General features: G+C 33.2%; 2 protein-coding genes across 3 annotated transcripts in view; both read left to right on the top strand.

Annotated features, from left to right (window-relative positions):
- Positions 1-284: 284 nt before the first annotated feature.
- On the top strand, positions 285-19,276 carry LOC149771590 (ATP synthase subunit C lysine N-methyltransferase-like). Its single transcript, XM_089948288.1, has 4 exons — positions 285-612; positions 8,131-8,268; positions 12,530-12,580; positions 14,018-19,276. The coding sequence occupies exons 1-4, from the start codon at positions 295-297 to the stop codon at positions 14,192-14,194; spliced, it is 684 nt and encodes a 227-aa protein (XP_089804414.1). The 5' UTR covers positions 285-294; the 3' UTR covers positions 14,195-19,276.
- Positions 19,277-21,215: 1,939 nt separating this feature from the next.
- LOC149771589 (sorting nexin-4-like) overlaps positions 21,216-27,604 on the top strand; it is a 58,168-nt gene continuing 51,779 nt past the window's right edge. For both annotated transcript variants that reach the window (XM_089948318.1, XM_089948317.1), the window contains exon 1: positions 21,216-21,339. In XM_089948318.1, the coding sequence (XP_089804444.1) occupies positions 21,250-21,339 (90 nt within the window). In that variant the 5' untranslated portion in view covers positions 21,216-21,249. The remainder of the gene's footprint in view (positions 21,340-27,604) is intronic.

The raw sequence follows: 27,604 nt of genomic DNA, 5'->3' as shown, positions 1-27,604 counted from the left end.
TTTCTTGATTTATTTTACATACTTCTGTCTCTATTGGACACTCATCAAAGAATGACAATATTATGTAATCTTGTTAGGTTTCCATGTATTTATCCTTCCTTTCTATATGTAAATACTGAGAGCCATTGGTCAGTGTTTCAAAAGTATTGAATGAGATAACATAAACCTTAAATCGCTATGGACTGTCTTTAAGGGTTTCGGTGCCTGGTTTAACTACCGTTCCCACATTGGTCGTTAATATGCTTGTCCCTTTATTTGTAGTAAATTTGAAAGCGTTTCTTGACGTAGATCAATATGGCTGCGCCCTTGGAAAAGTCACGCGAAACTGCCGTTTCACCGGCAACTTGTGAAATTTGTGAGCAAATTTCAAGCTCAAGTGTGGAGGCTTTTGAATCAAAGCCTACATCGAAATCAGAGAAGGTGATTTTAGGGATTTTTGCAGCAGCCTTCGTAACATTTTATGCAATAACGGGACCTTTCATCACTCCTGGTCTCCGTAGAATCTGCTTGCCATTCGTACCGGCTACACCAAAACAGATACAGAACGTGATGACATTGTTGAAAGGAAGGAAAGGCACGCTTCTTGACATAGGAAGTGGTGACGGTAGAATAGTTAGTATCTTAGCTCGTCATCGTTTCGGGTCAGAAAGGTCCGGTCTTGAAAGGCCGGTAACGGGTCAGAAAGGACCAGAACATAAAAGGCCCTCGTTAAAAATGACCGCCATAATAATAATAATAATAATTTTTCTATTTCACAATGTTGGTCTCCTTGTTTTTAAATAAGTCTCTAATCACTTTTTTCTTCTTTCGAATTGTACCTGCAATTTATACTGAGTTTTTAAAGCCCTGTTAGCATTCATAGTCAAAGTCGTTTGTTCTACCCTTCTTCCAATGCTTTCTTATCCTGTTTTGGCTGTTGTATCCATCAAGTACCTCTATAATTTGTTTTAGTTAAATGTTTGGGTTCTTTTTCAGTATTCATAGATATTTCACAAAAAAGTAAGGTGATGATATTTGCATTATCTATTTTTTTAGTATAAATGATGGTAGTTATTAGTAATGAATAAAAAGACGGCCTTTTTGGACCAGGATATAGCCAAACTAATACTGATGATCTGTTTAGGACCCAAACATTCAGTATCTGTTCAGGTTTGCGAGTTGGTTATTGGAATAGACAGTCAATTGATTAGAAGTGAAACCATAGCTAGTCTTACAATGTAAAATATCTACCTGATATTTATGCTTTTAGGTTGACCCCAAAACATAGGTATCAGGGTAGACATTTTTCATTGTAAGGCTAGAGCCTAACCACACCAGCTTTCAGTATGCAAATATTCAAGTCAATAAAATTGACCATCTTAATAATAATAATTGTTGTTGTTGTGTGGTTTAATGCCATTTTTCTGCACACGATAGGCTATACATGGCGACCAGTATTAATGGTGGAGGAAGAACCCGGGAAAACCCCGGAAAGAATCACATACCCACATTGGCTGAATCTTAGAATCGAACAGCAACAGAATGAGGTGAGATGACAGTGATCAGTAACGAAGAGTACTTTAGACCACTTGGCCACTCAGGGCCCCACGAATAATAATAATAATAATAATAATAATGATGAGGACTTTGTATAACACCTACTCTTTAGAAACTCTGAAGCGCTTTACAACATTAGGCAACACCTTTAACATAAAAAACATATATAATGATATGATTACAAAAAACATCACCACTCTGGTGGCCTAGTGGTTAGAGCGTCCGTCTCAGATGCAGGAGGTTGTATGTTCGAACCCTGGCCAAGTCACACCAAAGACTTACAAAAATGGTACTAACAGCTGCTTTGCTTGGCGCTCAGCATTAAGAGGTTAGTGTTATGACTTGTTGGCCTGGTGTCAGGATAATGTGACTGTGTGGGACATCATGCTACATGTATGTGGCATGATGCCTCAATGCTAGACATCACTATAAACTGTCTCACTGCAGACGTTCGTAGCTATATGACTGAATTTTTTTTAAAGATATGTTAAAAATCTAAATATAAATCACACAAAAAACAAACACCAAGAAATTAGAAAGCATAAAACATGCTGAAAATATTTAAAGTAGAAAACATTATTAGGTCTTTAAGTGAGTGAACATTAATAATATGAATGTTGTCTCTCATTTTCATTTAATTTGCTGTGAATGAAAGATTTTGAATTAGTATTAAATTACTGTTTTGGTTGGAATTATCATAAGGATTTGTAATTGGACAACCAGATGTATCAGTTTGGTTGTCTGATGGTTAACAATGCAGTTTGAAAAATGTTCTTCCTCTTCTATTTAATTTTTATTTGCATTTCAAGAACATTATGCAGAGAGAAAGAAAATGCTTTTAATAATAATAATAATTCTATGTAAAGAGAGTAGATCAAAATTTAGTGACAATCTCTCTTGATGATGCCATCAGTACTAAGTTAAACTGAAATAATATGCACATATCATAATGACTGATGCATAAAAATTAATCACAAAGTACACACTACTGCCCAAATCCCACCTCAGCCAAGACCAGAAATTCTCCAGGTCTCTGGTTTCATGGGGTGTACATGTATTTGCATCAGGGGGAATTTCAGACCAAAACATTGTAAACTAGAAATCCAGGGTAGGTTGGAATTGCAAGATACATGATTTGATAGCTGGTGTGTTTGTACAAGGCCCAAGATAGGCGATAGTTGCTATGGCATGCTAAAACGTATTGGTAACATCTGGTTGCATTTGTGATGCAGCTGATCTGTACATCAAATGATATGTGTTTTAGATCAACGGGAGAGGCTATATCATGCGGTGATTGAAGACATCATTGTGGATACTGGTAAGCAAAACATAGTGGAGACTGATCAGTACTGGACATTAGAGAAGGACCCTATCCAGTCCATTGACATTGTTAGAGCTGCAATGGATGTCAGCAGTTTGGGGAAGGATGTGGCATCTTCGAAGGGAGATTTATCCAATGATATCCATATAATTTTGGAAGTTGCTGTCCTGAACTACGTTTCCAGTGCTAAAATAAAACTTTTTTTTTATAAATATAAACCCCAGGCTTGTGACTTAAATAAACTCACAAGCGTGACTAAATTACCACAAGCCTGGACTCCAATTTCCATATGCCCAAAATTTCCCCTTTTTTAATATTGTCACACAGGGTTGCAATAGTTATTAAGTTAAGTTTGAATATAAATTTAATAGGGTTCAAAGGGGTTTGAAGGGAATGCAAGTGTCCTTAGTGTTTATCACTACACTCACAGGATGGTCCTGGTGTTTAAACTTCTCTGCTAGATTCTCTGAGTGAACCCTGGTCATAACCGAGTTGACGTTTGTTGATGTTTGTTGTTTGCAGTATGTGCAATAAACTAATAGCTCCCCCCCTCCATTTTTGTTCTCTTTTTGCTGGCGTACTTTACAAAGGTAAAACTCCATCAACAAAGAGTTCTGAAAATTGTTTTTGTTAGGTTTTGCTGATACCTAATTGCTTTTGAAATCGGCTTCAAAAAATTAATTACATGAACATTGTTTCAACAAATGAAATGATCATGCTTTCCATTCTATATATGTAGTAAAATTGGACTTCAGAGAACATTGCTGCTGTTCACAAACCTGTCAAAAATATAATACATTTGGCATGGGTTATACCTAAAGTATTTGACACCCAGCGCAGATCCTTCCTTTGGCACCCCCACAAAAAATTTTAAAATGTAAACACACAGAAAAATAAATTATGTTTGCAAGTAGATTTTTAGACAGTACAGAGCTGCCATAAGTAAATTGGAAATTACTTTAGTGAATGTTTCTTCTGGTTTGAAAACTTGTATTGGCAATTCAAACTCTCCTGATGGCTGTCACCCTGGGCCGACTGGCCGTCATCATACCCCCACCTTGTATGCCACTGCATTTAGCTTAAACGTTCTCATTCAAAGCAATGATGTGTAATAACTTTTGTTTTCATACACACATCTAGCATATCTCTGATTTACCAATAATGGGTTGTTCCACTTCCTGGTCCTATGGTGTTGTTTATTCCATAATCAGGCTTATCAGTAACTCGTGTTTGGCACCAGAGGAAGTATTTAAAGTTTCCATTGGAAAGCACACTCCAAAGCAATGACATTCCAGTGGCCTAGTGGTTAGAGAATCAGCCTCGGATGCAGGAGGTTGCATGTTTCAACCCTTGCTGAGTACCAAAGAAAAATGTACTAACAGTTGCCTTGCTAGGCGTTCAGCATTAAGAGGTTAGTATTAGGACTGGTCACTCTGGTGTCAGGATAATGTGGCTGGGTGGAACATCATGGTACATGTCTGCTGCATGGTGCCCCAGTGCCTGACATTACTATAAACTGCCACACTGCAGACAATGTAGGGATATGACTGAAAAATTGTTAAAGCTATGTTAAAAATACATATTATACACACACACACACACACACATTCAAAAACAGCTGATTTTATGTTGAATCATAATTAAGTTCAGAGGTATATGTTTTCTAGCAAACAAAACAAGTCCTAAAATCTTAGTACAACTTATATTAATATGGTATACCGGTATGATGTAATGCAAGTATTGCAAACTCTGCATACATATTTAAAGTGTGATGAATTCAAGGGGACCAAATAATGCTTTTTGGAGCATGGTATTAAAGGATTTGTAATTAGTCTTTGAATTTAAATGTTGATAGAACACTGACTGTCCATTAACAGGTCTTTTAATCTCCTTATCTGCTATGATCTGAGTTACAAAATTTAACTAAATTGCTTTGCACTCACTTGGACTTTGTTTTATAATCTACACACTACATGAGTATTACTCAGTTTTTTAGGAACAGATCAGATTAAAGAGAGTAAAAAGCTTGTACAGAGGACTTGGCGTTTGAAACATAAACATTATTTTATGCAGATTTTTGACTTCCCATAGAACTCTTAGTATCCATCTGGGTGACTTCCATCTTTGAAAAAGAAGCAGGTTTAAATTGGCAGGTAACAACAGGATGCTAAAGTTCAGATGGATCCAACAGTAGAGAAATCTGCCTTGCAGACCTCAGAATACAGCAAATAAGAGATTAGCATCTGAGGGGCATGTTAGCAAGATGAAAGTTGGTTTTGTTGTACAAAAAGCAGCTTGAAAAGTGAATAATCCATCTTCCAGGCTGAGGCAATAGTTGATGTCTTCTCCAATTAAACCCCCTTGGTTGATGAAGCCAAACCTAAAGCAGATCACCCAGTATTCCCTGTTCCAGACCCTCAACTTTTAATTTATTTAACAAGTATTTTTCTTAGTTTTATCAATTGTAATAAGAAATTAGCCAGTTTTTTTATTAATTGAAAAGTGAATGAAATTAAAAATTGTGTTCAAAATGATGTTTTTTTTAAGGGTGTGTAGAAAATGTTAACAATTCAGAAAGCTACGAAAGCTGCTGAATAGCAGTTCCTACAGTCTGGACTGCTGTAAAACAGCTTTTATTTCATTTTGCTTATGCTAGCAAACAAATTCATGTTATCATATATTCAAGGAATAAATTTATTGTTACTAACTATGAGAAATGATCAAAGTAAAACTTTAAACTTTTATTTGGGCAACTTTGTTTGCTTGTGTTTTTTGTGTGGGTTTTATCTCCATTTTTCAGCACACAGTAGGCTATACATGGTGGCCAGTGTAAGTGGTTGAGGAATAACTGAGGAAAACTCTAGTATGAACCAACACTCACAGGAAGCTGTTTAAATATTTTCTTACATACCCACATTGACTGAGACTTGAACCCACATAACAGAGGTGAGATGGCAGTGGTTTGTAAAGATGAATACTTTAGACCACTTCACCACCTGGGGCTCCCTTGATTACTTGTGAATAAACTATATTCATGCACTTGTAATGTTATACTTGGACATCAATGTAGAATTTGATGTTTTAGATATTTTCCAATACTGTCACTTGAAAACTTTCAGATAATTAAATTTTTATGCAGTGCACTGATAATTTTTAATGATTATTTCAAGATTCATGATATGAAGAACTCACTGACTGCAGTATTAGGACAGGTAAAAATGCTGAATAGCGTTTATTGAGTGTATACTGTCAAAATGCTGAATAACATTTATTAGGTGGATAGTGTCAAAATGCTGAATAGCATTTATTAGGTGTATACTGTCAAAATGCTGAATAGCATTTATTAAGTGTGTACTAGTCAAAATGTTGAATAACGTTTATTAAATTTATACTAGTCAAAATGCTAAATAACATTTATTAAGTGTATACTAGTCAAAATGCTGAATAACACTGAATAGTTTGGGATAGGTTTCATAGCATCAGCTGTCTTATGATGCTGAATAACCTTAATATTTTAGGGTAGACAGTTGTTGCATGGCAGAGCATTAGTTACTATATGTACTCACTTATACATAGAGTCCAGCTGCAAACAGCATAGACCCAGATCTGCTGTTTGACACTACCATCTGGGTCTATGCATTTTGCAATTGGACTTAGCTTATAAGCAAGTATATAACATATTTATAATAGGCAAAATGCTGAATAGCATTGATCAATTTCTGATAGAATAGGTTTACAGATTGCATCAGTTCTCAGTTACCATTGACCAAGTTGATGCACCGCAACATTTCTGTCAAGCTGATAACATTTTAGTTCAAGACATCTCACTGCCAAGTGAAAGAAATTATATTTACCCCAAAAAGCACTAAGTAGCAGAGGACTGCTGCAGTGGTCTAGAGGTTAGAGCATCTGCCTTGGATGTGGGAGGTCCAAGGTTCAATCCCCAGCCGAGTCATACCAAAGACTTACAAAAATGGTACTAACAGTTGCATTGCTTGGCGCTCAGCATTAAGAGGTTAGTGTTAGGACTGGTTGGCCTGGTGTCTGGATAATGTGACTGGGTGGGACATCATGCTACATGTCTGCAGCATGATGCGCCAGTGCTAGACATCAATATAAACTGTCACACTGCAGACATTATAGCAGTATGACTGAATTTTTTTTAAAGCTCTGTTTAAAATCCAAATCACACACACACACACACACACTCACTAACAGCTGCCTTGCTAGGTTTTCAGCATTCAGAGGTTAGTGTTAGTGCTACATGGCTGCAGCATGATGCCCCAGTGCTAGACATCACTATAAATTGCTATAATGCAGACATCATAGCAATATGACTGAATTATTTTTAAAGCTACATTAAAAATCCAAATCACACACACACACATATATAGCAGAATTGTTTGAAATCTCTCAACATCATTGATCAATTATGATAGGTTTCTACATCGTATCATTTCTTAATTACAGTAGGCTACATCACTGCATAGTGACCCTACAATCAAGCAGTTAACTGTTACTTTAAGAGAATTCACTGCCAAACGAAAGATTTCTTTCAAAAATGAAATATCACATCACCAAAATATAAGCTGCAAAAATGAGGTTGTTTGAAATGCATAGTTATAAGTTGGTTATCTTGGTCATTTTAGTTACTGTATAGTTGCTGTACAGGAGAAAATATCCTGATTAATCACTTACCTTAAGTACATGCTCGTAAGTAGAGTTCAACTGCAATGACTGAGACCCGATCTATAATGCACCAGAAACCAGGGTTTATGTTGTTTGTTCTACTGATTACTCCTAACAAACTACATTGACTGCATGCATTATGTTTTTAACTACCTTTTGTTCATAGAAAATAACATTTGTCCAACCGGGTATTTTTACAAAACATTTCCCTGAACTAATCTGAAAAAATTCACAATGTCCAGCAAAAATTTCAGTAAGCAAATCAAATAAAGGTGAATTACCTAATTGTTGAAGTGGTTCTCATGATTTTAAAGATGCTATTTGATTCAAAATTCAGAAATCAGATGCACAGCAAAGCATAAGTTAAATACTTTTAATTGATGCATTGCAATCTTTTTATAAATCTGTAGTTACATGGCACTTGAAATTATGAATTTTGAGTGAAAACCTTTCTTGAATAATTGCAGCCATTCTTAAAGCAATAAATACAGATTAATAATGCACACATACAATATCCATCCAAATGTAAGTATCCCTGTGAAACTTTTTTAATATACTGGTATGTTTTGTTTTCTTTTCTTAAGGTACTTGAAGCAGCCAAGCAGGGTTTCCAGGCATATGGAGTGGAGTTAAACTTCTGGCTAGTACTCTTTTCAAGATTTCAGGCGAAGAGATTGGGCCTTTCATCAAGTGCCAAGTTTTTTAGGAAAGACTTGTGGAAGGTATTGATTTGTAAAAAGTTCTTTATCAAAATATTGATTTTCTTGAAAAATTTTGAAATGTAATAATGAAATGAACAGCATTGTTTTCATGACTGAATAGGTATAATGTTGTAATGAAATGGATAGAATTCTTTTCATGATTGAATAGGTATAGTTGTAATGAAATGGATAGAATTGTTCTCATGATTGAATAGGTATAATGTTATAATGAAATACAAAGAATTGTTCTCATGATTGAATAGGTATAATGTTATAATGAAATACATAGAATTGTTCTCATGATTGAATAGGTATAAAGTTGTAATGAAATGGATAGAATTGTTTTCATGACTGAATAGGTATAGTTGTAATGAAATGAATAGAATTGTTTTCATGACTGAATAGGTATAATGTTGTAATAAAATGGATAGAATTCTTTTCATGACTGAATAGGTATAGTTGTAATGAAATGGATAGAATTGTTCTCATGATTGAATAGGTATAATGTTGTAATGAAATGGATAGAATTCTTTTCATGACTGAATAGGTATAGTTGTAATGAAATGGATAGAATTGTTCTCATGACTGAATAGGTATAATGTTGTAATGAAATGGATAGAATTCTTTTCATGACTGAATAGGTATAATGTTGTAATGAAATGGATAGAATTGTTTTCATGACTGAATAGGTATAGTTGTAATGAAATGGATAGAATTGTTCTCATGATTGAATAGGTATAATGTTGTAATGAAATGGATAGAATTGTTTTCATGACTGAATAGGTATAATGTTGTAATGAAATGGATAGAATTCTTTTCATGACTGAATAGGTATAATGTTGTAATGAAATGGATAGAATTGTTTTCATGACTGAATAGGTATAGTTGTAATGAAATGGATAGAATTGTTCTCATGATTGAATAGGTATAATGTTGTAATGAAATGAATAGAATTGTTCTCATGATTGAATAGGTATAATGTTGTAATGAAATGGATAGAATTGTTTTCATGACTGAATAGGTATAGTTGTAATGAAATGGATAGAATTATTCTCATGACTGAATAGGTATAATGTTGTAATGAAATGGATAGAATTCTTTTCATGACTGAATAGGTATAGTTGTAATGAAATGGATAGAATTGTTCTCATGACTGAATAGGTATAATGTTGTAATGAAATGGATAGAATTGTTTTCATGACTGAATAGGTATAGTTGTAATGAAATGGATAGAATTGTTCTCATGACTGAATAGGTATAATGTTGTAATGAAATGGATAGAATTCTTTTCATGACTGAATAGGTATAGTTGTAATGAAATGGATAGAATTGTTTTCATGACTGAATAGGTATAGTTGTAATGAAATGGATAGAATTATTCTCATGACTGAATAGGTATAATGTTATAATGGAATGAATACCATTATTCTCATGACTGAATAGGTATCATGTTTGGATTTAAATGTGAAAATTTCTTTTAAATGTATCCTGTCAACTATACATCTGCCTATGGCTCCAGATGGAGCAAAATTTGTCATTAATATATTTGCCATATTCTCTTCAGAATTTGTACTCTTTAAGAACTTAACAAGGCTGTTTTTACTCCTCGGTCATCCGAACCCTGGTCTATTGTTTCCATGCATCAGTACACAAGCACATCAAGCTGATGCTACCTTATGACCCTATGGTCTTAAAATAAGTAATAGAAAAGAGTGACAGCAGCAAGCTTTGTAAAATTCAAAAAATTATTTCCATTACCATGCAAAGTGAAACTGTACAAAAAGGAACTTACATTATTGTGAATTAAGTCCCAAATAATCCTTTAATTACAGACACAAGTCCTCATGATTAAAGTTCTGAATAAACTTTAGTGGAAGTCCCGTTAAATCCAATCCCTGAGGTGTTAATGGCCCTTAGGTGGTCCATGTAGTACTGATATGTCAACGGTCTTTTTTTAAAATCACACTACTACTATTATCCAGGAATATATCCTTCTTTGTAATTTCACTACAAATTCAAGTCTCTGTTTCTTTGATTTTGAACAAGGTCAAGTCTGACATATAATGTTACATTATCAATGTACATGTATAATGTAATAATAAAAGAAATTAAAAATAAAAACTAATTAGCAAACAATGCAAATTAAATATACATAACAGATTACAGATCAAAATCAGATAAATCTCAGGGATAAAATACTTGACCTTGGCAGTTCAGGTGCATTTCATTATGATGTTATTGGTATATCGTGATACTGACCACCTGCAGCCATATAACATCTTCAGCCCTGTGCCCCATCTCTACAAGTAAAGAAATAATGACATCAGTTTAAATTCAATGTTGTCAAAGCACAGTTTTCTCCAGGTGGCATTTTACCACCAAATTTACAGCATTGTTGAATTGATGTTATCCTTCCAAAAGGTGTGTGTGATTTAGATTTTTAATGTAGCTTTAACAATTTTTCAGCCATAATACTACGTTGTCTGCAGTGTGACAGTTTATAGTGATGTCTAGCACTGGGGCATCATGCTGCAGACATGTAGCTTGATGTCCCAACTAGTCACATTATCCTGACACCAGGACAACTAGTTCTTACGCTAACCTCTTAACACTGAGTGCATAGTGAGGCAGCTGTTAGTACCATTGTTATTATTCCTTGGTATGACTGAGCCGGGGTTCAAACCTGCAACCTCCCTCATCCAAGGCAGATGCTCTCAAAGGAGGTGACCAACTGCATAGTATGTATGGTGATATATATTTAATTTGTCATTGACCTTTGTCTGAGGGTAGATTTTTATCCTGCCTGACTATTGCCATGTAATGTCAACCTGTCAGTTTTGTCATTGTCATAAGAGGTAAGCAAGATGTTTGCTAAGATTTATATTCAAGACTGAACCTTGCTTTTGAATTAGTTAAGTTTACCATTAGAAATCATTGACAATTAGGGCATTTTTCGTTGTGTCATAGGTCAGGAGACAGTCTGTATATAAAGGACTAGGTAAACAATTGTTCATTCCTATGATAAAATCAGTCTGTGGAATCATTTTTCATTGTGTTTAGTTATAATTTGAGAGCAATTATTTATTCAGATTATTAATTGGAATTACAAAGTGCTTATTGACTTTTTGGACTAAAACAACACTTTGTGATTATTGAGGACTCGTTCAAAAACATTCTGGATTATATCATTTTGATACATCAAGACCATTGGTACATCAGCATATTCAAGATCATTGGTACATCTGCACATTAAAGATTATTGACTACATTCGGAACATTCAGTACCCTTGGACTTGGGATGGAACATGTAGGTTCATCAGGGATTTAATTTACAATATTGTATGTGTTTTGATTTTCTCTTCGTATTCTTGGGAAATAAATTATTTGTTGGGTGGCCAAGTGGTCTAAAGTGCTCTCTGTTACAGATCACTGCCATCTCACCTCTGTCTGTGTGTGTTTGAGTCTTGGATTCAGCCAGTGTTGGTATGTGAGAAAGCTTGCCAGTAGCTTCTTGTGGGTTGGTGGTTCTTTCCTGGGGTTTTCTGGTTTCTTCCTCCACCATTAATACTGGCCGCCATGTATGGCCTATCTTGTGTTGAAAAATGGCATTAAACCCCACAACAACAAATTATTTGTTGAATTCTGTTAAACTTGTTTCTTTCTGTCACTTAGTTTAAGAACATTGAGTCATAACAGTGGACCAGTGCATGAGCCACCATTTGAGATACTGGAATATTCTATCCTGTTTTTAGTTTGTGTGGCTGACCAAAATATGAACTTATTTAACATAAAATTAATTGTACAGTGATGCTATAGATACCTGTATCAGATATTAGTTTGATGACCTAAGTGGTAGAGTGCCTGGCTTGCATTTGGAAGACTTGGGTTTGAGGTACTGTCTGGATATCCACATATTTAGCTGTGACATGTTTGTGACAACAAATGGACCATCCATTTCAGGTCATTTACTCTGAGTTAAAAATTGGTCATTGGAGCTGATGACGACCCAAGGGAATGTCTACCAAATGCAGGGAAATTAATGTGTCACTTACATCTGCAAGGTACATTGGTTCAGATAGCTTAGGTGGTAAAACCCAACTGGCATGATTTGGATTCGAGCCCCAGTCTGGCATTGTACAGTATTCCCTTTGATATTTCATACGCATAAAAAAAAGTTCGGTTTAGTAATCTGTCAATTTGAGTCGAAATAGGAACATTTATACTTATTAACTATTCTTCAATATGTATTCTGCCTGGTAAAACATTAATGTTTATATTTCAGACAGACATGTCACCTTATGAAAATGTTATAGCCTTTGGAACAGAGCAAATGGTAAGAAAGAAGTAGCTATGGTTAAAAGATTTTTTTTGTGCCTATTTTTAAGGAAAAATTTCACCTGTATACATACCGTATACACTCCATTACAAGGTGAGTCAAACTGCAAATAACATAGACCCTGATCTGCCAGTGCATTAAGCGATAGCAGATCAGAGTCTGTGTTGTTTGTTTACTGATTACTTCAAACCAACTGCACAGACCCCACTATGCCATCACATTAGTCTGCGGTTGGCTCCAACGCAAATATATGTACATATGGTACTAGAGAAACATCAACACACATGAAGCCAATGTAACAAGGTGCATATATTGTACAGTAAATTCCGCTCAACAGGATATTGCATACAATAATACATCAGTTATTGCAATGTACATTGCAAAGTCATACTGATTCTATATATTGAGGATTATTTCAGTATAGTGACATGACATATGACCCTCTCGGGTACTGTTATATCCTGGTGTACTGTCTTTGAAATTCATGTCTTGGATTGAAATATGACAATAACATATGAGCATGTATGCCCATCATTGCATCTCTATAAAAGTAAAGAAACTCATAAAAAATAATTTTAATGTTAATTTTGTCCACATCTAAAGCATTGAAGATTATTCAGTTCCTTGAGGTACATTATGCCATGAAAAACTTGTTTACTGATGAAATTATTTGAATGCTTTGTTAAAATCATTTAACATATACTTGTTTTTTTCCTGTCAATCCAGAAAAAGTCAGATAGATTGATTTCTTCTAGTTTTAGGGAAAACTGAAAAACAAACAGCGCAAAATTCTTGCACAAGAAAGTAATATGCAGTGTTCTGGACTAGATAACCGGTCAATTAAACATATTCATGCTGAGAGATATATTGTGATCTTAAGTAACATCTGAATAATTTTTAAAAATTAATCAATACTTTAGTTTTCATATAAACCAATTAAGTGGCCTAGTGGTTAGAGCGTCCAACCTGGATGCGGGAGGTTGTGGGTTCGAACCCTAGCCAAGTCATACCAAAGACTTTTTAAAATGGTACTAACAGGTGCCTCGCTAGGCACTCAGCATTAAACGGTTAGTGTAAGGACTGATCGACCTGGTGTCAGGATAATGTAACTGGGTGGCACATCATGCTACATGTCTGTGGCATGGTACTGCAGCGCTAGGCATCACTTTAAACTGACACACTGCAGACATTGTAGTGATATGACTGGAACATGTTAAAAATCTAAATCACACACACATACACACACAGAGTTTTCATATACACCAAGATGTGGTATTTTGTCATGTTATCCCATCCTTTGATTCTTTAGAATGAAATTCAAACTGGCATTCTTTCGATGCATTTAAGGTTGTTTCATTGAAAAAGCAGAGAATGCTTCATTTGTTGTTAAAATATAATTAATTTCATTTGCTCTTTTTCTTTTTTTTATTTCAGATGGGAAAGTTAGAAGGGAAACTTCAATCAGGACTGAAGCCTGGGAGTTGTGTAGTTGCTTGCAGATTTCCTTTCCCAAACTGGCCACCAGTTAACACAGAAGGAGAAGGGGTTGATCAAGCTTGGCTATATCAGCAAGAGAAATTAGATGATTCGGGAAATAAACAGCATCAGTAGTCATGGATATTTTTATTCAGTGTTTTCTTGTGAGAACACATTTCAATTAAAATTTGTTTAAAAGATGTGTTGTGAAAAAATGTAAGATTTTGTCATATGACATTTTCAAGACTCTCTTATATAGATTCCATACAACTGCAGTAATTAGATCTTTGCCAGAGAGATGAAATATATCATGAAGTGATATGCTTTTCTGTGAGAGGTCTTGTTTATTTACATTTGTTGGTCTAACAGTATACCCAAACCCCAGCTAATCTCCAGATATGGCTGGATTCTGAGAAAGTTGTGATCAGGATGCTTAGTTCAAATGTGGTTGCCAAGGCAACATGAACAATGGTGTAAGGAAGGAAAGGATTAACCTGATGAGGGTTGCCAATGGTCATTTAGCACTTTTAGTAAAGTATATATGGCTGAAGGTTATATTTAGAGGTCATTACTGGTATGGAGTTTTAGAGGTCATTACTGGTATGGAGTTTTTAAGAATACAATATCATTTTCCTCATGTACCATGGTTTGTCTCCCCTGAAACAGTATTTTGGGGCACAGCTGAAGTTATGTTATTTAGTGCCAAGGCAGGCAAAGTAAAATGCATTTCCCAATGACATGTTATTTTGGTGAACCATGCTGATTCAATGGTAAGATTCAAACCTTACCCTTTTGGTTGCAAGTTGGGCGCACTGACCGATTTGTCACTGCAGTTGCTACACAATTTTGTTAGGACAGAAGCTGTAACTTAATGAGATCTAGCAAAGCCAAGCAGTGGTTTTACTAATTTTTTACACTATTTTGTATATATTTGCATTTTTGAAGAATGTTTTGCTGTTGTTTATTAATTAATTAAATAATTAAGAAACTTATGATAATCTTTGTGATAGTTTTTGCATATGAATTATAGTCAAACCTGAGTTAAGCAGCCAACAGTGGGATTAAAAGAAAGAGGGTTTGATTGTAATTTATGTCATAATTTTAAAAAAAAATTATTGTTCTTGATACCCATACACTCACAAATGTATAGTTGCTTGCAGTTAATGGGAAACATATTTAAAACAAATTACCTAATATAATTGATGCAATTTATCAACTGCCATATATACACTCGCACACAAGTTCAGTGTGTGGCTAATCAGATGTCAGCTTTTTGATGTAATTCGTACACTTGATCAACCATGTTGGGATTTATGCTGAGACAAGGAAATCCTAGTCATGGGGTTACATTAATTGTCTCCCAACAAGGCTCTGCAATGTAAGCCTGTGATTGGGATTTCTTTGTCTTGGTACAAACACGACCCAGATTATTTTTCCCACCCAAATTTTTTTTCTCCATTTAAATTAAAATAACCCTCACTTTTGAAATATAATTAGCCGATTCAAAACACAGTATTCTTTAGGTACTATTATTGCCACTCACTCTGCATAAAGTTCATCAAGTTTTGTACTCTTTTGTTTTTTTTGTTTTTTTGAGCAATCTGAATAATTATCTAAGCTAAATCTAGCTATATATGATGTTCTTAGAAAAGAACCACTCTGATTGGTAAGTGCAAGCATTTTAATTATCTACAATGTTTGATTCAGCTGGGATAGGTTGGGGTTGTTGAACAAAGTTTGAAGAACACAGATATCACATAACACATTTCTTGTTCAAATATGTTCCCAAATCACATAACATGGACAAGAGTTATTGCCCTTTGTTTATTGAAATGTACAGGAAAAAAAGAAAATTTTGTCAGTTAGTATTGCTAATTTCATGAATTAGCAGGCAAATATTCCTAACATAATGTGATTGGGTACGCATTCTCGGAGAAACATAATTTACTTTAAAAATTGCTTTCTGGTTGTTTCCAGCTTTGCAGATGCTCTTGAGAGAGTATGGATTTTTGTAGTCACTGATGTGTATTGCCTGTGTATATGGAACAGTATTTTATGTTATAGTGTCATTCCATCAAGAATTTTATCCTATCTATAGCTCAGTAAATTTTCAGGTCATCATCATTAAATCTCGCTATAAGTACCAAATTTGTTTCACGTGAAGTATTTAAAACTGATTAGATGAATGACACTGACTTGAAATGTTACAGATAAAATTCACCATGCTGTCTGTTGTTTCTAACATAATAACAGATAATTCAATTTCATGTATGTGTGATTGTCTGACTCTCTCAAAATATTTTGTATGGTCTGTTATCAAAATCAGGTAGACCTGAAGTTGCTACATGAGTTATTTTCTTTTTTGTTATTTATCTGTTGTTTTGATTTTATAACAACTCTGTCAGGCACAGCAGAAGACAACAGGGAAGACTAACACAACCACAACATACATATATATATATATATATATATATATATATATATATATATATATATATATATATATATATATATATATATATATATATATATATATATATATATATATAAACACACACACACACACATGGATTTAATGTACAACTAATCAGATCTGGTATGACTCTTGAAATTAAATTTGGTTTCACAGCACAACAGCATTTTCAAGGTTATATCATGCCAAGGTGAGTAAAATGTCTTGTCCAAGGACACCCCATGTGAGTAGCATAATGCACAAGCAGATTAAGGTCTATGTTGTTTTGTACTACAGATTACTCCCAACAAACTCTCTTGATCCAGATCTGTTGGTGCAGTGTGTATGGCAGATCTGGGTCTGTGCAGTTTGCAGTTGGACTCAGCATATAAATGCTTATATATGGTAGCAGTTTTTCATTTCTCTTTTACACATCTTGAAAGTTTTGGGATTTGAATTTCTTTACAAATTCTTGTTAGAGCAGTTACGCAAAAACCATGCAGCATAAATAAATAATCTTTTTAGGGCATAAATGTAGATGACCATATTAAATGTTAAGATCTGTTTGTAAAATTTTCATTTTTTTAAACAAAAACTTGTTTGCATGATAGGTACAGTAAAAGCCACATGAGGATCACAAATGAAACTTGGCAGGTATATTTGTATTCCTTTAGATGACCCAATCATTTATCAGTCCACTGAATAAGTTATTCCAAATTTCTGTGCATTTATAAACGTCTAAAATCTTGTTGGTATTATTTAACAAATTAGATCAATTTAGTATACTCACTTTTAAGTCGGGTCAGCCTGCAAAACTGAATAGACCTAATCTGTCTTTGCATAATTTGCAAGCAGATCTGGGTCTAGGCAGTTTGTTAGGAGTAAAAAGTATAATGTACAACATGGACCCTGATCTGCTGGCACATAATGCAATGGCAGATAAGGTACATGATGTTTGAAGCAGGACCCAACTTATAAGTAAGTGAATAAAGTAGATAACCTGTCATTAGATTAAATTTTCAAAATGTTTTGTACTTTTGTTGTTTTTACAAACAAGTCTACAGGTAATTTCCATCAGACATTCTAATAAATATTTTTAACACTTTTTTTAACTATACTGCTTACTATTTCCTAGTGTTTGTGGGCATGTTCTCCAGTGTCCTTTTCATTGCGAGCACCACTCCGGTGTCCTAGTGGTTAGAATGTCTGCCTCAGATGCAGAGGTCAAGGGTTCAAACCCCAGCCGGGTCATACCAAAGACTTATTATAAAAATGGTACTAACAGCTGCCTCATTAGGTGCTCAGCATTAAGAGGTTAGTGTTAGGACTGGTCAGCCTGGTGTCACTGTAAACTGTCACACTGCAGACATCGTAGCAATATGACTGAAAAATTGTTAAAGCTACATTAAAATCCATATCAGACAGACACACACACCATTGCCAGCATATGTCTTTTATGCTATAATTACAAAGTTTAAGAGTAATATATATTTGCTGATCAAGGATGCCATAACAGAGTACTGTGGTATAGGTAAGGTCATCTTGGGATATGCGACATGGAAAACATAATTTAGCTGATAGAATAGGATTCATGACTATATCTGTTATATCAGGGACATTGTTATACTGAGGTGCTTTATACTGGGGTCCATGATCAAATCTGCTTTGTATTAGGGAAAGTGATATAATGATGTGCATTGTAATGGGGTCCATGGCCAAACCTGCATTGTATACTGAACAGTGTTTTAATGATGTGCTTTTTAATGGGGTTTATGACCAAAAGTGTGTTGTATCATGGGCAGTGATATAATGATGTGCATTATAATGGGGTCCTTGACCAAATCTGTGTTGTATCAGGAACAGTGTCATAATGATGTACATAATATTGAGGCTCAATAACTTTTGTCTAATAATATGATCCTTGACCAAACTTTGACGATGATTTGAAGTTAGGATAATAAAGAAACCTTTGGATTTTGTGTATGTTATAGTTAGATAAGAAAATAATGGTCTATGCCCCATAAGGTTAGTTCAGTATCACATAACTTGACTAGTTGTCAAAGTCATTGAACCCTTATGGTTGGTAATTTACAGAGCCAGTAGTGTACCATTCATTTATTAAAATTTAAGTTCTCAATTAAAACATTCAGATTCTACATGTGATAGACTGCAAAGTAAGTGGAAATCAGTCATGTATATAACCTGTATTATCATTTAACACGAAAATCCATAGAAATAGACATTAAACAGTGTATAAATTGTTTATTGACATTGTCAAAAGATTGCAGTCGTCTGATATATATATTGATGTCCTGCATATATATTATTCTTGCAACTAACCAGCTGTATTAATTATCTGGATGTTTTGGTGTGCCTTGTACACCAGTTTTTTTTATCATGATAGTTTGAACATGCATGCATGAGGTGCATGTTGGAATAATAATGTGCCTGTTGTAACTGAAACATTGTTCACATGGATTAGTGTGTGAAAATAATAGAATTTATTTAATTGAAAATTTTATGGAAAAGAAGAAATAATACATATTTGCAGAAGATATTGCTATCATTTCTTTCTTCATTTCTAGGCTTTTCCTCATGAAATAACCTTGCTTATTCAATATGTACTCTTGATTTTAAAGTTTCATGACCCCCACACCCCCAGTTTGAATTATTTGAGTCGATATATGCTTAGATAGCCCTGCTCTTCATTTTATGTTACATTTGAAAATATGCTTGACAAATAAACAGAATGAATGAATTTCAAATGATCTTTTATATACTAATTATCCATCTGTTTCACAGTTTGACTGTGTCTCTATTGTCTGTCTCTTTTGTACGTATCAAATTTATTATGTATGTATGAAATTTTGCCTGCACAGGATGTCATAACATTATAGCATATCATTATTTGTATGACAAATAATTTGAGACTGAATATTGTGTCAAACAGATCGATCATTCTGGTATTTGAACAATAAATCAAGTTTATTACAAATTCAGTCTCGATTTCCAATAACATTTTTCATTAGCTATTAATTGTTATCAAATATTACATTTTTGTTTTAAATATTGTTAAATTTACAATGCTTTTTAAATTTAGTCATGTCAGTTTGAATCATATTTTAATTTAAAACAAAATCCATATAAAACTCACGTTTTAAATTATGATACTCATATGCAAGTTCTCCGTCCTATAGTACCTATGCTGAAAGAATCATTTTCCAACTAATTTTTTTGACCATTTTATTTTATTTTAAAAAAATAACAGATAATTAAAAGCATGCTTCCTGTACGCTTGATACATTTTTATTGATAATATTTGTTCTATTGGTAAATAAAAAGGTATACAACAGTTTTGCTTTCTGATAATAAATCCACTAAAAATATTACATGAACAGCATTTTACTCTTTACTGCCTTTATTAATGAGCTTTTGTCATTATCATCACTTACAATAGATAACTGAAGAGAATATTTATTTATGGATATCATGATTTAAAAGAAGACTTCATCAGAAATTTTAAAGAGTTACTTACAAACATGACATGAAGACAATACAAATATTTAATAAGCTTGATTTGCAAGACACAAACACAGGATAATGAATAAATATGTTGGGACAATTCACATAATAGATAGCTTGAAACATGTGCAAAGCATTTAAATAAGGCAGCAATTGAAAGTGACTATATTATTTTGGCAGATAAAAATAACAGGTTTTGACCAGAAGGATGCTAAAAGATGATCGACATAACTTAAAATTATAAATTAGATTTTAAATTTAGAACTAAAATCATGCTGAGTTGCAGATAACTCCTTACTTAAAAAAAAAAAGAGATAACAGTAGAGCATTTGATTGTATATAAGACAAAGACTGTAAAACAAAACTGTAACAGATAGGTCGATTGCTAGTGTTTGACAATGTTACATTTACCAGCTAAGGGACAAAAATTGAAATTGGAGAGGATACAGTTGTCAGTTTGTTGCTTTTTGTTTGTTGGATATATTTCAAGACATTTAGTTGACATAAAGCTTTTTTTTGCTTGTGAATAAAAATGAAGTTGATAGTCAGTATCAATTCCTAGCAGTTTGGTGATTTCTTCACAGTTTATATCAGCAGTGCTTATGTTAAGTACACTTTTCATACTGAACCTCTTTATACCCACAGCTTGTGCTTGAAACTTTTCAGGGATGGCTTGCATTTTGTTTGTTGTGAAATCTCTTCAAATGTGTTCAGAGATCAATGAGAAAATAGGACATAGTGCTGTCATCAATGTAGTTGTATAGAGCGCATATTTAATAAAAGAAAATTATCGATAAAAGAAAGGAGCAAAAGTCCAAGGATTGACCCCATCTTTGCTTGCCAAGGTTCCGATATGTTAACCTATCTACTTTGGTTAACCTATCGGGACTTTGGCTAGCAAAGATGACATTGACCGCTTAGCAACTCCTTTTTGAATTTTTAGTTCAGATACTCATGAGACCCTGCATCTTAATTTCCTGCTGACAATTGTTATTATTATTATTATTATTATTACATTATTAATGACAATCATTAATAAAATGCTATTTTAAATACCTAGGAAATATTGTTTGAGCTGCACAAAGGAAAATATCCTTAAACTGATGAAACATTGACATTAGCATAAGACGAATTACCTCTCTGTCTCAAATGAAATTTTCCGTATCAATTTATCTTTCAAGTACTTCCGTGTGTGTTGTAGTTAAATTTATCCATCATGGCCGACGAAGTTCCCACGTATTCGCCAGAGAATTTTCCAAATACTCCTGATGAGGACCCGTTTGAAAATGCTCGAAAGATGGGCAAGGTTAATCTTGTTTAGAATAAATAAGTACATATATTCCTAGCAACGTTTGCGTCGTGGCAGGCACTGCAGACGAGGAATGTTATATATTTTCGAGGTTGAGTTACACGTATTGATTATGACCTGGGAGGAGGGAGTAGAAGAAGACAAAAACGTTATTGTATCGTATTCGGTTATTGTCATTTGAATCAAAGAAAAACACAGTAGATGTCCTTTTAAAAATTAAAAAAAGAAATGAGATTGTCATTTTAAGTAGTTTGTTACGAAGAATATGGTGAGGAAGTGAGCCGATTTTGGTATGTTTTTCGAGTTTACTCCGACCTAGGCCATCCCGTTGTAGAATATTTGGATTTGGCTATTTTTACTAATAGGTCTGGATACCAGAGATTTTGGCCATTTTAGATTTGGAGGTTTCAGACCCAAAAATATTCGTTTCATATTCTTAAAACCAAATAATCATAAATAGGCGTGGTTTTGTTTACATTGAAGAAGGGTACCTGGTTGGTAGGTAGGTCAATAAAAAAATTAAATTTCTGTTTGTTTGTCTAAACAGATTTAAATGGATCATAACTTGAAAATAAGTGTAAAATCACATCATGGATTTTACATCAAATGTAGCTAGACCCATTTGTTAATTCTTTTTTCTCCAATTTGTTCCTGCCCGTTTTGTTCAATATTTCTTTTCTTCCAGAACAAAATAGGTAGTCTTGACATGAAACAAAGAGTGGCAGTCGAGTAACAATAACCACACTTAATTGTTTTTTTTAAAATTATTTGGCCTAATCCTAATTTGGTTTAAAAAGAGAATCTTTATATTTGTTGTTTGGTTGCATTTTTCCTTCATGTTTCTGTAAATTTTTATACTTAAATAGGTCAGTGATTTCAGTATTATCTTGAATATTTTGCTGTGCTTACTGAATAATGATGGAAACTTCTTGGTGGATTGAGCTGACCGGAATGGCAGTAATAGTTGGACCAGACCTGGAATATGTGCAAGGTGTTTGTACTCATAAATCAGCAGAAAATAGTGCAGTCAGTAAAATATTAAAAAACATTTGACAGAGAACACATTTTCTGCTTATTGAGGCAAATACACATCAGCTGACCAATTTCCCAAACAAAACAATTGCTTTTAAATACAACTTAATAAAGAATCACAAAAGATAATGAAGGTTTTTTGCAGATATGGAATGTTAATTTAACTTTTTAAGAGATTTTAAGGACTGATTTGAAAAAGAAACAACTTTTAATAATGATAAATTAAGTTGCACAGAATTATGTTATGCATTTGTTCCCTGAAGAAATAATAAAAAACATAAGACAGTGCCCCATTTGTACTTTTTATGTAAATATTTAGATCAGTGATTATACAGTCCAATACAAAACTAATACTGAGTACAAAACATACAACTGAAAAGTTGCTTCTTTGCTCAGGATAATTGATGATCATTAGTTGTTTCCCATACTCATGATAACTCATGATCATTAGTAGTTTCCCATACTCAGGATAATTCATGATCATTAGTAGTTTCCCATACTCATGATAATTCATGATCATTAGTAGTTTCCCATACTCCTGATAACTCATGATCATCAGTAGTTTCCCATACTCAGGATAATTCATAATCATTAGTAGTTTCCCATACTCATGATAACTCGTGATCATCAGTAGTTTCCCATACTCAGGATAATTTGTGATCATTAGTAGTTCCCATACTCATGATAATTCATGATCATTAGTAGTTTCCCATACTCAGAACATAAGTATCTTAAGATTTAGAAAAATTTTGGCACTTAACTCGCATCATTCATCATGAAATACTGTTGATCATGTGACTTATAATGGTTATGTGATACAAAGAGACGTGTAGATGAGTGGTAATAAAAGCCCCTCGACCCTTTTTAGTATTGGCCTCCACTGTTGTATTTCAATAGCCTCCTTCACCTTGGTTTTTCATATGTTGTCCTCTAGTGTGATGACCTTGGTCTGATTGGGAACAATGGAATGTCCCATATTGCTGCAGTGTTCATGTTTTACTGATGGAGAACAATGGAATGTCCCATATTGCTGCAGTGTTCATGTTTTACTGATGGGGAACAGTGGAATGTCCCATATTGCTGCAGTGTTCATGTTTTACTGATGACTCTCTACTGATGTTTTCCTTGATCCTTGTTTCTAACATTCTGCTTGTTTCCCTGATATAGTCATCCTCACAATCGTTGCGTTTGATATAAGAAACCACACTATCAACATATAGTAGTGAAGATTCATATGGGTGGCTGGACATTGATCATGGGTAATTAGATAAATAGGTGTTTGGCCATGTTTAAAAGGTTTGTTATGACAAGGTATGGATTGACATGTTGAAAAGGTTTGTTATGACAAGGTATTGATTGACATGTTGAAAAGGTTTGTTATGACAAAGTATTTATTGACTTGTTGGAAAGGTTTGTTATGACAAGGTATTGACATGTTGAAAAGGTTTGTTTGGACAAAAAGTATTGATTGTCATGTTGGAAAGGTTTGTTATGACACGAGGTGTTCACTGACATGTTGGACAAGTTTGTTATGACAAGAGGAATTGATTGACATGTTGATATTTGAAATTGTAACGGGAAAAAATAGTAAAGCCACAGGACAAATTTTAAAAAAAAGTAAATAGGTATTCTGTTTCTCATAAATGCCAGTACATGTTACCAGTACATGGAGGTTTCCATGTGCCAAATAGTGTAAATCAGACAAAAGTAACTAGCAGAGAATTTATCTGATGCGTTATTATTAGGTACATATACATATGTATATGTGTATGTATGTATGTTATTTCATACAAGGTGACCAAAAAATGTAGGCTATAATTTAATATATTTTTTCCCCATCGGCTATATGCTAACATTTTATGTTGGTAATATGGCAAAGTTACAAAATTTCCTGAAATTTATTAGTCATTAGTTTTGTTACCCATGTGAATATAAAGAAAACAAAGTATAATTAAACACAAACAAACAAGTTGCTTATATATTTATATAATGCAAAATATTATGATGTCAAAAGAGGATTAGAGATCATAGATTAATAAAAAAACTTTGGTTGAATAGAAACAATGTGTCCATTAAGCAACAAATAAACTTTATTAAGACTGTAAATTGTTCATCTTCTAGGACAGTAAGTTTGGTAGGGAATATAGAAGAAGCTATTGTTGAGTTTTCATTAAGAATTTATATATATATATATATATATATATATATATATATATATATATATATATATATATATATATATATAAATCTTCACAAGCCTTGGGTACTTGAATAAGGTAGAGATCACAGGTAATGTCGGGATCATCTCTTAATCTCACTAAACAAAAGGGGACCTTGGGTGGCCAAGTGGCCTATATGGTTGTGTGGGACTTCAAGTGGCCATGTCCTCTAAGGCACTTTGCCATTACAGATCACTATCATCTCACCTCAGTGCACGTGGGTTTGAGTCTCGGCGCATTCATCATAGTATGTCATGGAGCTTGCCATTAGCTTCCAGTGAATCGGTGGTTCTTCCGAGGGTTCTTCCTCCACGAAATATATTGGTGGCCTTGTGTAGCCTGTCATGTGTTGAAATATGGCATTATACCCATGATTACGATCTCACTACAATAAATGTTGTTGGAGGTGCTCCCAGAGCATCTTCACTAGCCAAAAGTTGTTGATCCACTGATGTGGAACAAAGTGGATCGATGACCTTGGCTTGCAGAGATGTTTCCAAAGATGAAGGGATAACCCACACTTAGTAAGCTTTATTTATTTAATCAATAGAAACTTTCTTTTGAAAGGTTATGTATTTATGGAATAAGACTAGAATATTTTTAAAAAAGCTGTTGATTTTAAAAATTAAAAAAATAAAAGTATGTGTCTTTTTATACATGTGACATATTAAACTAAAATTAGTGTGCTTGGATTGATCTATCAATAGCCTTCAGTATGCTATAGATTAGTTGTTACACCTATGGATTGTTCACCAGTTACATATTGATTCAGTCCTTTTTATTTTTCCATCCATCCGTTTTTAGAAGCTTGTGTCCAAAACATGTAATAGACAAATACAATTTGGCACACATATCTGTGTGCATGTATTGATGAAGTGATACGATTTTCAGACCAGTATGGCAAATATTTGATCTGTAAAACTGTTTTGTTTTTTTACCACTTGGACTTTTTTACCATTTTGGACTCGTGTTTCTCATTGCTGACCTCAGATAAGGCAAGAGAGCATGATTGAGTAGAAACCTCATGATGCCAATAAATTAAATTTTGTATACGTTTTTGTATTCATGGAGATAAATTAAATTTTGTATACATTCTTGTATGCATGGAGATAAATTAAATTTTGTATACGTTTTTGTATGCATGGAGATTAATAAATTTTGTAAACGTTTTTGTATGCATGGAGATAAATTAAATTTTGTATACGTTTTTGTATGCATGGAGATAAATTAAATTTTGTATACGTTTTTGTATGCATGGAGATGATTTTTGTATACCTTTTTGTATGCATGGAGATAAATTAAATTTTGTATACGTTTTTGTATGCATGGAGATAAATTAAATTTTGTATATGTTTTTGTATGCATGGAGATAAATTTTGTATACGTTTTTGTATGCATGGAGGTAAATTTTGTATACGTTTTTGTATGCATGGAGATAAATTTTGTATACGTTTTTGTATGCATGGAGATGAATTAAATTTTTGTATACATTTTTTGTATGCATGGAGATAAATTAAATTTTGTATACGTTTTTGAATGCATGGAGATAAATTTTGTATACGTTTTTGTATTCATGGAGATAAATTAAATTTTGTATACGTTTTTTTGTACATGGAGATGAATTTTGTACACATTTTTGTATGCATGGAGATAAATTAAATTTTGTATACGTTTTTGTATGCATGGAGATAAATTTTGTATACGTTTTTGTATGCATGGAGATAAATTAAATTTTGTATACGTTTTTGTATGCATGGAAATAAATTAAATTTTGTATACGTTTTTGTATGCATGGAGATAAATTTTGTATACGTTTTTGTATGCATGGAGATAAATTTTGTATACGTTTTTGTATGCATGGAGATGAATTAAATTTTGTATACGTTTTTTGTATGCATGGAGATAAATTAAATTTTGTATACGTTTTTGAATGCATGGAGATAAATTTTGTATACGCTTTTGTATACATGGAGATAAATTTTGTATACGTTTTTGTATGCATGGAGATGAATTTTGTACACATTTTTGTATGCATGGAGATAAATTAAATTTTGTATACGTTTTTGTATGCATGGAGATTAATTAAATTTTGTATACATTTTTGTATGCATGGAGATTAATTAAATTTTGTATACATTCTTGTATGCGTGGAGATTAATAAATTTTGTATACGTTTTTGTATGCATGGAGATAAATTAAATTTTTTATGCTTTTTTGTATGCATGGAGATTAATTAAATTTTGTATACGTTTTTGTATGCATGGAGATAAATTAAATTTTGTATACGTTTTTGTATGCATGGAGATAAATTTTGTATATGTTTTTGTATGCATGGAGATAAATTAAATTTTGTATACGTTTTTGTATGCATGGAGATAAATTAAATTTTGTATACATTTTTGTATGCATGGAGATAAATTTTGTATATGTTTTTGTATGCATGGAGATAAATTAAATTTTGTATACGTTTTTGTATGCATGGAGATGAATTAAATTTTGTATACGTTTTTGTATGCATGGAGATTAATAAATTTTGTATACGTTTTTGTATGCATGGAGATAAATTAAATTTTTTATACGTTTTTGTATGCATGGAGATAAATTTTGTATACGTTTTTGTATGCATGGAGATAAATTTTGCATGCGTTTTTGTATGCATGGAGATAAATTTTTTATACATTTTTGTATGCATGGAGATAAATTTTGTATACGTTTTTGTATGCATGGAGATGATTTTTGTATACGTTTTTGTATGCATGGAGATAAATTTTGTATACGTTTTTGTATGCATGGAGATAAATTAAATTTTGTATACGTTTTTGTATGCATGGAGATTAATTAAATTTTGTATACGTTTTTGTATGCATGGAGATAAATTTTGTGTACGTTTTTGTATGCGTGGAGATAAATTAAATTTTGTATACATTCTTGTATGCATGGAGATTAATAAATTTTGTATACGTTTTTGTATGCATGGAGATAAATTAAATTTTTTATGCTTTTTTGTATGC

This window comes from Sinohyriopsis cumingii, unplaced genomic scaffold, assembly GCF_028554795.1.
Source record: "Sinohyriopsis cumingii isolate HCF-2022 unplaced genomic scaffold, ASM2855479v2 utg001752l, whole genome shotgun sequence".
Lineage (NCBI taxonomy): Eukaryota > Metazoa > Mollusca > Bivalvia > Unionida > Unionidae > Sinohyriopsis > Sinohyriopsis cumingii.
The sequence above is the reverse complement of the archived record's forward strand: the minus strand, read 5'-3'. Positions and strand labels throughout refer to the sequence as shown.